At 33.3% G+C, this 11,720-nt stretch overlaps 1 protein-coding gene and 1 long non-coding RNA gene across 3 annotated transcripts; both read left to right on the top strand.

Moving 5' to 3' along the window:
• Positions 1-4,552: 4,552 nt before the first annotated feature.
• Positions 4,553-11,460, top strand: LOC127881046 (integumentary mucin C.1-like). 2 transcript variants are annotated; one of them, XM_052428646.1, is made up of 6 exons: positions 4,553-4,621; positions 4,729-4,808; positions 9,464-9,538; positions 9,877-10,032; positions 10,263-10,385; positions 10,872-11,460. In XM_052428646.1, the coding sequence occupies exons 2-6, from the start codon at positions 4,736-4,738 to the stop codon at positions 10,952-10,954; spliced, it is 510 nt and encodes a 169-aa protein (XP_052284606.1). In that variant the 5' UTR covers positions 4,553-4,621; positions 4,729-4,735; the 3' UTR covers positions 10,955-11,460. The 2 variants fall into 2 exon arrangements, with proteins under 2 accessions (XP_052284606.1, XP_052284605.1); XM_052428645.1 differs by having other exon boundaries at positions 4,593-4,808.
• LOC127881051 (uncharacterized) lies at positions 4,818-8,244 on the top strand. Its single transcript, XR_008049874.1, has 2 exons — positions 4,818-6,725; positions 6,871-8,244. It is a non-coding gene; the product is annotated as an uncharacterized LOC127881051 (long non-coding RNA).
• Positions 11,461-11,720: the final 260 nt, after the last annotated feature.

Genomic DNA, 11,720 nt, shown 5'->3' with positions numbered 1-11,720 from the left:
TCGAAGTTATAAAGCCTAAACAATCATGCATTAACCTTGTACCCTAGAGCTTTGGACAGTATGAATCAAATGAATTAAAAATATTGCTCCTATATGCTGCTGAATATGGAACAAAGAGCCATTTGAAACAAAATACAATATTGACAGTATCTACCTTTTTAAGTATAACATACTTTTTCAGGATTAAATATCATTCAGTTTTTTTAATAAATGGTTAAACGTCAGCATATCTACATATAAATAGATATTATTAGTGAAATAGAAAATAGTGGTGAGTTTATGTTGCATACTCTTTTCTAGCGTCAATTTCGTTTAATCAATACATTTGACCTTCTAGTAAAATCAAATTCCAAAAGTAGGTCAATGTCATAGAAAATATCTTGTCAGTTGATGTGAGTTTCTTTGTAGTATCCAAAGACATTTTTTTTAACAAAGAGCCATCGAAGCAAAAATGTAATTCCTTTATCACTTGCCTATCTTGACTGATGTTCACGTTGGTATATTAAACGGTTAATTCGGCCGATTATTTATTGTCAACATGTATTTATCTATCAGGGGGTGCGGGAGCAAAAGAAGAATATGATGTGTTTAAGAATTTCAATGCCAAACTACGCAGAGGAGTTTCTACTGCAAATAGACAAAACATGTACAGACGAATGAATCACGACTTCACATACCAAAACCCAGTTTTATATCATCATTTATTGGATCTTTGCATGTGTACTCGTAAAATTGACGTATACTGTTTCGCTAAAAATATTCACAGAGTGACATTAAAATATGTTTTTAATCGGCATTTAAAGCGTTCATTTTGCGTCGCATAATATTTCTCTCTGTAAGTTAGTGTAGCATGTAACTATAAATGATCATTAACGAAGTCATTATTGAAACGCGCGCCAAAAGTCCACGAATATCATATATGTCAAACAAGTATATTACCGCGCTGAAATGGTCAGGTGCGTTACATGGCGATTAATATGTGTAAACAAATTTATCATTCCACCAATCATTTTGTTAATGCGAACTAAAAATGTCCGAGATGAAACGTTTTTACTAATTGTCATGAGTATATTTATTATTCTCTTTTCTATAAAAACTGTGAAATCCTCAACAACATCATCAATGAAATCATGATTAGTAACCCCGTTATTCTTAAAAATCTTTCCATATAAATAATTTAACAAAGACAAAATAAGGAACGGGTGTTCGTATTTGACATTGCTGTCTGCATTATAAATGAAAAAATCCTTCTCCATGACTCCAATTTAAAACTAAGCTCGACCTTAATGGCATTTGAGGAGTATCGAAACATTCGTAAACGTTGTGACATCCTTCTCCAGCAATGGTACCTGTCCGTCTTAAAATGCAATCTCACATTTTATTGAAACCGAACTGACAATATATTACAATCTATTGTTATAATTTTAAAGATACACAATGTAAAAGTGATTAAGCCGCTTATTTGAAGACATACATGTGCATTAGAGACAAATACATACATCGAATGGCAAATCAGTAAATGTATAAAATAGTTAAAAAAACCCATAAATTTTATATACTTAGTCGTCAAATTTTCAAAACAATGACATCATTTGTTAGTGTTCTCAAAATGACGCCATTCTCTCCCGTGTCCTGGATAAACGTTCTTGTAATAGACTTGCATTTGTGAGCTTACAAAGAATATTTTCTTCATTTTAATAGCATGAAAACACTATTTACGATCTTAACGACACTTATAGCATAGTGTATATCATGGGGTCCGAGAAAGTCCTTCATCATTAACATCTTCAAAAATTCCATAAAATCAGTAAAACATTTGTTGATATTGCATCAAGTATATTGCTTATCAGATACAAGAAAAATAACTTATTAAAACATATACTTCAGTCTAAAGTCGAGTGAAAATTGTGTTCGATTTTCTTTCACCTGCCGAAATACTTGTGATATTATTATGGATATCAAAGGAGATTGCACGTACGTTTAAAAGCGTGTGAATAGAAAAGTCGACTTAATATTTGAATTGTCGATATTTGATTTAAATTTTATATTCCACGAAGTACTGACGTAATAACTGACACGTGCAGCACGATTGTACTTATATATCATTCTAACAATTAAAGAAATGGTATTTCGAAACAAATACATTTAAATAGACGGACAGAACTTGCAGTAGAGTGAAAACATGTCAGTTCAAAATAAATTACATGCAATAACTTGCCTATAACATACGGACAAGCTTTCGACATTCTTTTCAACGACAAACACTCAAAATAAACCTTTGATCTTTGTATCAATCGCATATCTTGTCTGATTTGCACCGTCGTAAAAAGTAACATAAACAGATAATGTATCGTTCGTCTTTCGACGGTGTTCATACATAATTGCTTGGATGTGATTTTTTTATCAAGGCCATAATACGCCGGGGATTATCTTATGCAAATCTTAAAAAACTATCATGTGCAGACGGTTAAGACGCAACTTCAGATCCCAACAAAATAGGATCGATCTCCAATGTACTTTAATCATTCTTTGGTACTTGAAGCGTCATTATAGAAATCGAAACAATATTTCACAGATATTCGTTGCGGGGTGAAAATATAGTAAGGGATGATTTTGTATTCGTTTTCACATTTTTTCCAAAGGAAACACGTTATTAAATGGAGCATAAGGTGCAACGTTCATAAAATGATTATGCAGGAAAATGGTTTTTACCTGCGTTAAATTAACACTGAACTTACTATGATACAATGCAGTCATTTTTTACCTCAAACTAGATAGCGTAACATATGAGTTGCCATACAAATGAATAATCAGTACTTACACATATAAACATTGAAAGAAAAAACTTTGAATGAAGTTTAACGGAAGTTACGCAGTTAAATCAAGAAATGTAAATTAACAAAACGTTCAAATCAAGACTTGATAAGACCACATATCCAATTGTGCATATTGCTAAGGCCGCTTATCAATAGTTGCGTACTTTAGCTTCCTTCTTCCGATTCGACGATTTTTGTTTATCGATGTTCAGTTAGACATCTGATAACATGACCTTAAAAATGGATATCTGCAAAAGTTGGAGAAGTATAATTATGTAAATTTAAACCTGTAAAAAATAAAGAACAAGAAGGTTGTGATGGCCCAAGATCGCTTACCTGTATTACGTGTGTTCAAGGTGATTTTGCTTAAAAGGGTTATATTAACTATGTGACCAAATGCCTGGACGTTCAGTTTTAAGTCCAGATGTATAATTTGGACATTCACACTTATATAGTGCCACGCCATTAATGTCTCAACACTATTTCATCAAGGCCAATTACTTAATTTTCTACGAAAACCAACGCAACACACATTTCATGATTATTTGTTAAGTACATTCCTCATTCTGAAAAAAAATCAGTAAACTAATAGGTGCCAAAAGACATTGCCCTTTAATTGTCTTCAGCTTTTATAGTATCATGCGAAATTTCTTTTAGTGACAATACACTTGACCCCATTGACATATTTTAAGCTTTATATATGTAGTACCCGTAGTTACAATACAGAACTTAAAAACAGTTAATACTTACCTAATTTTTCTTACTACAGAGGAAGCTGTGTTCAATAAAAACACTAGCTCTTCTTGAATGCTTTGAGCTTTTTATTTTAACATTTCACCCCATTGTAGGACCTTCACCTTGACCCTAGAGACTTGAGTCTTACCCGTGACACACAGACAGAGAAAGGACAACAAATGTAGAAAGTTATTTCAGAATCCTTTGATACATAGTGTAGTAATGGCTAAATTATGAATTATTCATCAATATTAGTGCTCTATGACCTCAGTGTATGGCCTTGAACTTGCATATATGGTTATGGGTCTTGCATATAACTCAGCCTCAGCTGATTGAGACCAACTGTGGTAGGTTTCATGGCTGTATTACAGATACAGCTCAACACAGAAACAATCCTATGTCAAAAGGGAATTTTCAAGTCAAACAGGGCCATCACTCCGTCATTGACAAATAGTTTCGGTTGTTATTTGACGTGCATTATCTTCTTATCCATATATAAACCCATATACCAAGTTTTAATTAAATGTTCCCAAGCAGTTCCAACGTGTGACTTTAATAACAAACGCGTGCTTATTTGCCAGTCAAAAGGGGCCATAACTCCGTTATTTGCAAATAAAAATTCGACGACATTTGACTTGCTTTGTCCTCTTATACATATATTATATTATATTCTCATACCAAGTTTCAATAAATCTGTCAAAGCAGTTCCGAGATATGGTTCCGGACACAAAAGTGGACGACAGAAGGAAAAACGGACGGACAATGCAAAAACAATAGGCCTCCGCCAACTGCGGGGTGTAATAAACCAACCGAGATTGTGTGAATTATTTATTGTACACTGAACTGATAACCAAAGTTATTTGTTCACTACCGTTTAATTTTAATAATGTCAAATCTATGTCTTTTAATCGTAACCTTTAAACATTACGACAGCTCAGGGCTTCTCGAAGCTCATGTTGAGACCAACGCGCAGCTCCGTAAACAGATAAGAGCTACCATGGAGACGTCATATTATAAATAGCCCTATCTCCAGACCTTTCAAAGATAACTCGACCTGGTGTGTGTAGAGTACGTCTTTGTTCCGTCTTAATTGTTTTAATTTTTATTTAAAAAAGAAGTAAATTCAAAGGACTTGTACGTTCATTTCACTGTGTAATACGTATAATCTCTTCTGGGTGTTCAGCATGATGCCACCGACGTTTGTGATGTTAGTCCTGTTGTTGTCTGGTTCGTTCATAGTGCGATGTTACGGGATAAGTAAGTCAATCACTGTATTAGAATTTAATATTTACCAACAGTAAACACGTTTAATATAGTAAATATCCAAAGAGGTGTTCGTGGGTTCGTCATGAATATAACTAAATGTATTTTACAAATATCTTAAATGCAGGAGTTGCAATTGGGAAAAATAATTATACGAATAAAAGTAAGTAGTAATATTAAACACTTGGGTATTTTGTTAAACAAACATGAACCCATTAATAGCAAACTAAAAACGATCCGTTTTGGCGAAGACATACAGATAACTGTCGTATCATTGAGCGGAAACTTCATAAATCAAGTGTCATAATTTTGTGGTTCCAGAAACGATCATAGCACTGTGCTAAGACACTAACGTTTTTTGCTCTTAAACGTTATGGTCAATCTTCAGTCACCTTATTTACAATATACCTCGTAAGATGTTTTACCACGTTTACGTTTGACAACTGCGTTTCATGAAATTCATAATAAAATGTATGTAATTATACCTTTTACTGTTTCAAAAATGGGTTAATAATATACTTGAAGATACGAGCATGTCCAAAGTTGATAAGCTTATTTTATATATTGATTTTTTTCTGTGCACTTTTCTTTGTTGTTGAATTTGTTAGCAACGTATAATGCATATGCCGCATGATTTATCTTTAAAAAAAACGTATGTAAAATACCTTTTTCATGCAAATATGAAGTGTGCAACTAAAGGTATGTATAAGTTGCATTTAAGTTCCAACTCTAAATGTTACTGTAATTTACCAAACATGACATGAAAACCCAAAGTGACGAACATGTCACAATTTTAACTTATGATGATAAAAGTTGAAATATCGCTTTATGTTAAACGTTATTATTTGTTATCTATATTTTTTTATGAAAAACGCGTTATACATGCAATATGAAAAATAAATATTCATCATATATTTGGAAAGAAACAATCTTAAATAGTTTTTTATTGACGAAAAATATTCCGTTTAATACTATCGACACTGTTCAATTAAAATATATCCCTGCAGAACGCTTCATGTCAAGGTTTTCAAATAATAATGGTATTAAATAGTTAATATTATCTTTGCAATCAAATGACAGTTATAATTCTCTAATTAGCATAAATGCGAACCATTAAAAAAGTCCATCATGATATAGAAAATTCAATTGATATTTTTGCTTTCAGGGACATCGAGACGTCGCGAAAACTTAATTGCTCATGCTTATTATTTACAATAGTGTATTCATACGTGAATATTTGCAATGAATTAAACAACTAAAGCACGTATAACTATTTTAAAAAACACTTAAGTTCTTTTGAATTGCTTATGGATCAGATATACAATTATTTATGTTTATTGTTTTAATTAAATATAGGATATTTATTGGATTCGATGGAATATCGATTTTATTTCACGAGTGAATATATAAAATAGTATTTTCGCCACGAGTAATATATTTTTTTATGATCACGAGTGAATTAAAATCGATATTCCATTGAATCCATCAAATTTCCTTTTTATTTTAAGCTTTTTCACCGTTTATTTACATCGTAAAAGAGTTTAACTGGATTATTTTGCTGGAGTTATGACGTCATTTCGTCGAATAAATGACGTAATTTCACAGTAAAACAGTGAAAAATACCGATATTCTTCGGTGTTATTTTTCATTGTTTGAAACAGTGAAATATCATTTTTATTATGCCCCCCTTCGAAGAAGAGGGGGTATATTGCTTTGCTCATGTCGGTCGGTCGGTCGGTCGGTCGGTCGGTAGGTCGGTCGGTAGGTCGGTCGGTCGGTCCGTCCACCAGGTGGTTGTCGTATGATAAGTCAAGAACGCATACGCCTAGGATCATGAAACTTCATAGGTAGATTGATCATGACTTGCAGATGACCCCTATTGATTTTGAGGTCACTAGGTCAAAGGTCAAGGTCACGGTGACCCGAAATAGTAAAATGGTTTTCGGATGATAACTCAAGAACTCATACGCCTAGGATCATGAAACTTCATGGGTAGATTGATCATGACTTGCAGATGACCCCTATTGATTTTGAGGTCACTAGGTCAAAGGTCAAGGTCACGGTGACCCGCAATAGTAAAATGGTTTCCGGATGATAACTCAAGAATGCATACGCCTAGGATCATGAAACTTCATGGGTAGATTGATCATGACTCGCAGATGACCCCTATTGATTTTGAGGTCACTAGGTCAAAGGTCAAGGTCACGGTGACCCGAAATAGTAAAATGGTTTCCGGATGATAACTCAAGAATGCATACGCCTAGGATCATGAAACTTCAGGGGTAGATTGATCAAGACTCGCAGATGACCCCTATTGATTTTGAGGTCACTAGGTCAAAGGTCAAGGTCACGGTGATCCGAAATAGTAAAATGGTTTTCGGATGATAACTCAAGAACGCATATGCCTAGGATCATGAAACTTCATAGGTAGATTGATCATGACTCGCAGATGACCCCTATTGATTTTGAGGTCACAAGCTCAAAGGTCAAGGTCACGGTGACTCGAAATAGTAAAATGATTTTTGGATGATAACTCAAGAACGCTTTTGCCTAGGATCATGACACTTCATAGGTACATTGATCGTGACTCGCAGATGACCCCTATTGATTTTCAGGTCACTAGTTTATTCTGTTTTTACACTGTCCAGTAAAGAGACTTACAAATTGAATTTTTGAAACATGTTAATTCATAATGATGTATAAGCCTTTGTTTCTGTGCCAGTAAATACTATGTTTATGGAAATGACGTGAGAATTCAACATTTAAAAAACCAATGTAATATGATATGTAATATTATATGGCAACAGGACAGTTGTGATTTGCTGGGTCAATTCTATTTAGCTTGACCATCCAAGCGGTTGATAGCTTTGACAAACTGGTGGTCTGAAACATTGAAAAAATGTCACGATTCACTGACAATAAATCAAACATGTAATTCTTGCTACGCAACTTGCATATAATTTTGTCAATTCAAATTATACATAAAAATATAATTAATTTTTAATCTGCTTGTTAATTGAAAAACAGCAACACAGTTTGTATGTTTAAAACAATGTTAATACATAAATAGGATCAAGCATATTAAAATATCAACTTAGATTTAGTTTCCTTTACTGTACAGGATTTGTAAAGTTAGGTTAATATTTGTGTATTGAACAAAAATAACAACAGTGTAAAGAAAAGTTAATTTGGGGATGTTCTATCCAAACCCTGAGAGTTCAGATTTCCTCAAATGCCAAGTAAAGATTGTAAATTTCAACCCACTCGTCTGGTTAGTTTTCAGAGGCACATATAATTAACTTTTAGGCTTAGTGTCTCATTTGTACATGCATTACTGTATTAACTCCAAATCAACTAGTACAAGTGGTAGGCCAGTATTACATGGACTGGTGTTCACTGTTTACACAGTTTCACAACCCCATCTGATACTGGTCAGTATCTTGGCAAGTGGCCAAAGTTGGGAGTGGAATTAATGGTCTATTACATAACTGACTTCTGTGTGTGGTAAACACATGATACTGGTCATGTGGTCAAGTTGCACTTATATACATTTGCCCAATACACAACACTAGCCTTGGCTATTTTTAATCAGATTGCATTGCTATCTATGGTGGTCATTGACTAGGGGAGTTAACTGCTATAAATAACATGTTTCATTACCATTAATAAATAAAACATAACAAATTGTGTGCACGTTTCACATATTGTCAAATAAGTCAAAATGTGTGAAAGGAATCCAAAAAATCAAAGACTCAATCATATAATGGATATAATTGATTAGTATAGGTCCTGATTGGTTTTTGCACTATTAATTGGATACATTTCACAGGTCATTGACATACAGTGACAAAAAACATATTCACACAATGGCTGTAACTACAACGGATAGCCCATATGGGGGGCATGCATGTTTTACAAACAGCCCTTGTTTCACTGATATTTCTCTATTAACCACCGGAAATCATAAAATAAATAGAGGATATTTGTTGATGTCAGTGTAAGAGCATTTGATATTTCACGAGTGATCATAGAACATATATTTTCACGAGTGGCGCATCCACGAGTGAAAAAATTATTTTTCTTTAATCACGAGTGAAATAACAAACGATCTTACACTGACATGAACAAATTTCCTGTTTTTTGTATGCCCCTTTTTCAAGAAAATAATTAACAGCTGTTTCCCTTTCGCTGAAAAGTTACCCTTTCTCCCGTGGCGTGCCTCAATACATTACAATACACAAAATGACGTCATTTTTTTGACGAAATGACGTCAGTATTCCAGCGAAATTCTCCAATGAAACTCTTTACAATGTAAATAAACGGTGAAAAAAAAGCATTAAATAAAAAGAAAATTTGTTGGATTCGGTGGAATACCGATTTTAATTCACTCGTGATCATAAAAATCTTGATATGATAATCTAAAAATAGAAAAAGCATTTCCGAAAATTTGTTATTTTAACCTGTGAAAATAACAATTTGTTTATTTTCACTGCTGTTATTTCACTGCAGAAATGTCATATTTTATCATTAGGTATAAAAGAAAACATTTAATTTTGGAAATTTTGCTTATTATCAAATTCGCAGATTAAATTATCTTCAAACCTATTTATAGTTGTTTTAAATCCCTATTGACATTCTCTTAATTTCAGGTTTAATTGCATGCAATGAAACGACACCCTGTATAGCTAATACAATGATTTGTGATGGTGGATCCTGCCACATACGTAAGCATTTATACATTACAAAAGAAAAATATATTAAAGCATTTGCGTTCAATGCTTAATTATACAAGAGTAGTATATTTTATTTTCAGTATACACAATGACCAACAAAACCACATATATTATTGAACATCCGAGATAAATGTATCCGTTTGCATATTTAACTTTGTGGGTTTGTGATTTTTATAATATTTCAAAATACGCTTATCAGTGCATACAATAACGCCTTTAAATGTATTCATTTTCACAAAAAAGAACGTATACTATTGTTTTAGAGCTCACGTGACGTAACATCAATAAATGTAAGCGCCGTTTGCTATTAATTACTTGGCTAATTTCAGAGCCTGGTCAAATTTGCACGATACCACCAACAATAACTACAACATCTGTATCATCAACAACCCCAATAACTGTATCATCAACAACCCCAACTGTAACAACAAGTAAATCAACAACTGTGACCAAGCCATCCAATACAACGACTACAAATGCGACGAGTAATAACCTGTTATTATAATAAAGTTGTTTATACAAATAACATAATTAATCAATTGTTAATGGATGTTTGATCATGATAGATATGAGTATGAACATATTTATATAAATATTTTAAGTAATTTTTCTGAACACTGTTTGTATTGTTAAATTTTACGTATTTCTCTCGTTGCAAAAAAAGTTGTCAATTTGAACATGAACACATGCTTACTTACTAACACTGTTTGAATAGGTAATGCACGAAGCACAGACCAACAAGTGTGTGTTTCAAATGCAAGTTGTGAGCTGAACAAACAAGATACACCGATGTGCATATGTAAAACGGGCTTTTCCGAGGTTAAAGGATTCTGCATTGGTGCGGTAAACTCGTAATATTTGGTAAAATATTTTAAGAATCCACCCTTTCAATATCCGAATATAACGAAAGGTATTTTATTGTTTACAACTGAATGACTTTGTAAAACAAATACCAATGTATAATTCGTTGTTCTCTATGAAAGCATTCCTTTTGAAACGTGTTATCAACATTTAATATACATGCATGAGTCTGTATAAATTGCTTTTTTATTTCACTGTGTCGATATTGCACAAAATATTCATTTTGATCAATCAGCAGATAAGGATACAGTTTTCAGTTAAGAGCAATAGTACGCATGCAAAATTTATAATATTGCATACCTATTAACTTACATGAGTATAATTATGTTTATCAAACTTGTATTCGTCATTTCCTCTATATGCTTTTAACGGTATACGGAGAATATCTTTTAAAACAACATTCGTACAGTTTAGATAAAATAGAATGTTAGCATCCTGTTAATCGTTTGCTTAAATCAACTAGTTCCAGGTAATAGCGCGGACACTTTGAAAGGGGCGTTACTTTCCGTTACCACGGTGACATCCTTGATGCTGTTTCTCATCTAGCAAACATCTTCTAGTTCTTCAGCGGTCGATTCTCTTGTTGACACCAACGCGTGACATTTGCAAAACTCTAGCCACATCTCCAGACGTGTCCATAAATACAAGTCACAACTTATTTATGTTTTTAGAAATAATTTGTAATGACAAACATGAAAATAAAGTACCATTTTAAAGGCAAAAGAAAAATAGAAGTAAATTTCCGCCAACTAATATGCTAAACAATGATTTCTAAAACAGACATCAGAGAATTCGAGCCTTGGGATGTGCATAACATTAAAGCTTGATCTGGCTTTGAAAGTGCGTTCGCCCTGTGTTTACAGAATATGTAATCGAGAGTGTATATGTGAGGGAGTTCCGGTGGTCTGCGCATGCCTGATGAAGCCACAGTGTCGATCAACTGGCACTGCCTGGTCAACCGGAACTGCGTGGTTTCTTGTAGGCACTTGTGCGCCATTTTTTGCAAGATTCTATATTTAGCGAATAAAAAAGAAATACATTTTAAACAAAAAGTGTTGTCCTATGCTACTTATATTCTAGCCTAGGTAGTGTTCATATCCCTGGAACCCCATGGCGCCTGTACATCTGCGTACCGACTGCCACTAAATAATAAATACAACCTATGTTCGTATACAATTGTTTCGTAATTTCCGTTAAATCAAACTCGCTGTCTTTATCATAGTCAAATGGTTATAAAAATACAAGTATATAATATCCTAATTCCACTTGAAGCATATATTTAAGAAACGATCAGAAAAGTATGTATATTGAC

This window comes from Dreissena polymorpha, chromosome 5 (assembly GCF_020536995.1).
Source record: "Dreissena polymorpha isolate Duluth1 chromosome 5, UMN_Dpol_1.0, whole genome shotgun sequence".
NCBI classification, from domain to species: domain Eukaryota; kingdom Metazoa; phylum Mollusca; class Bivalvia; order Myida; family Dreissenidae; genus Dreissena; species Dreissena polymorpha.
This window is presented reverse-complemented; position numbering and strand designations above follow the sequence as displayed.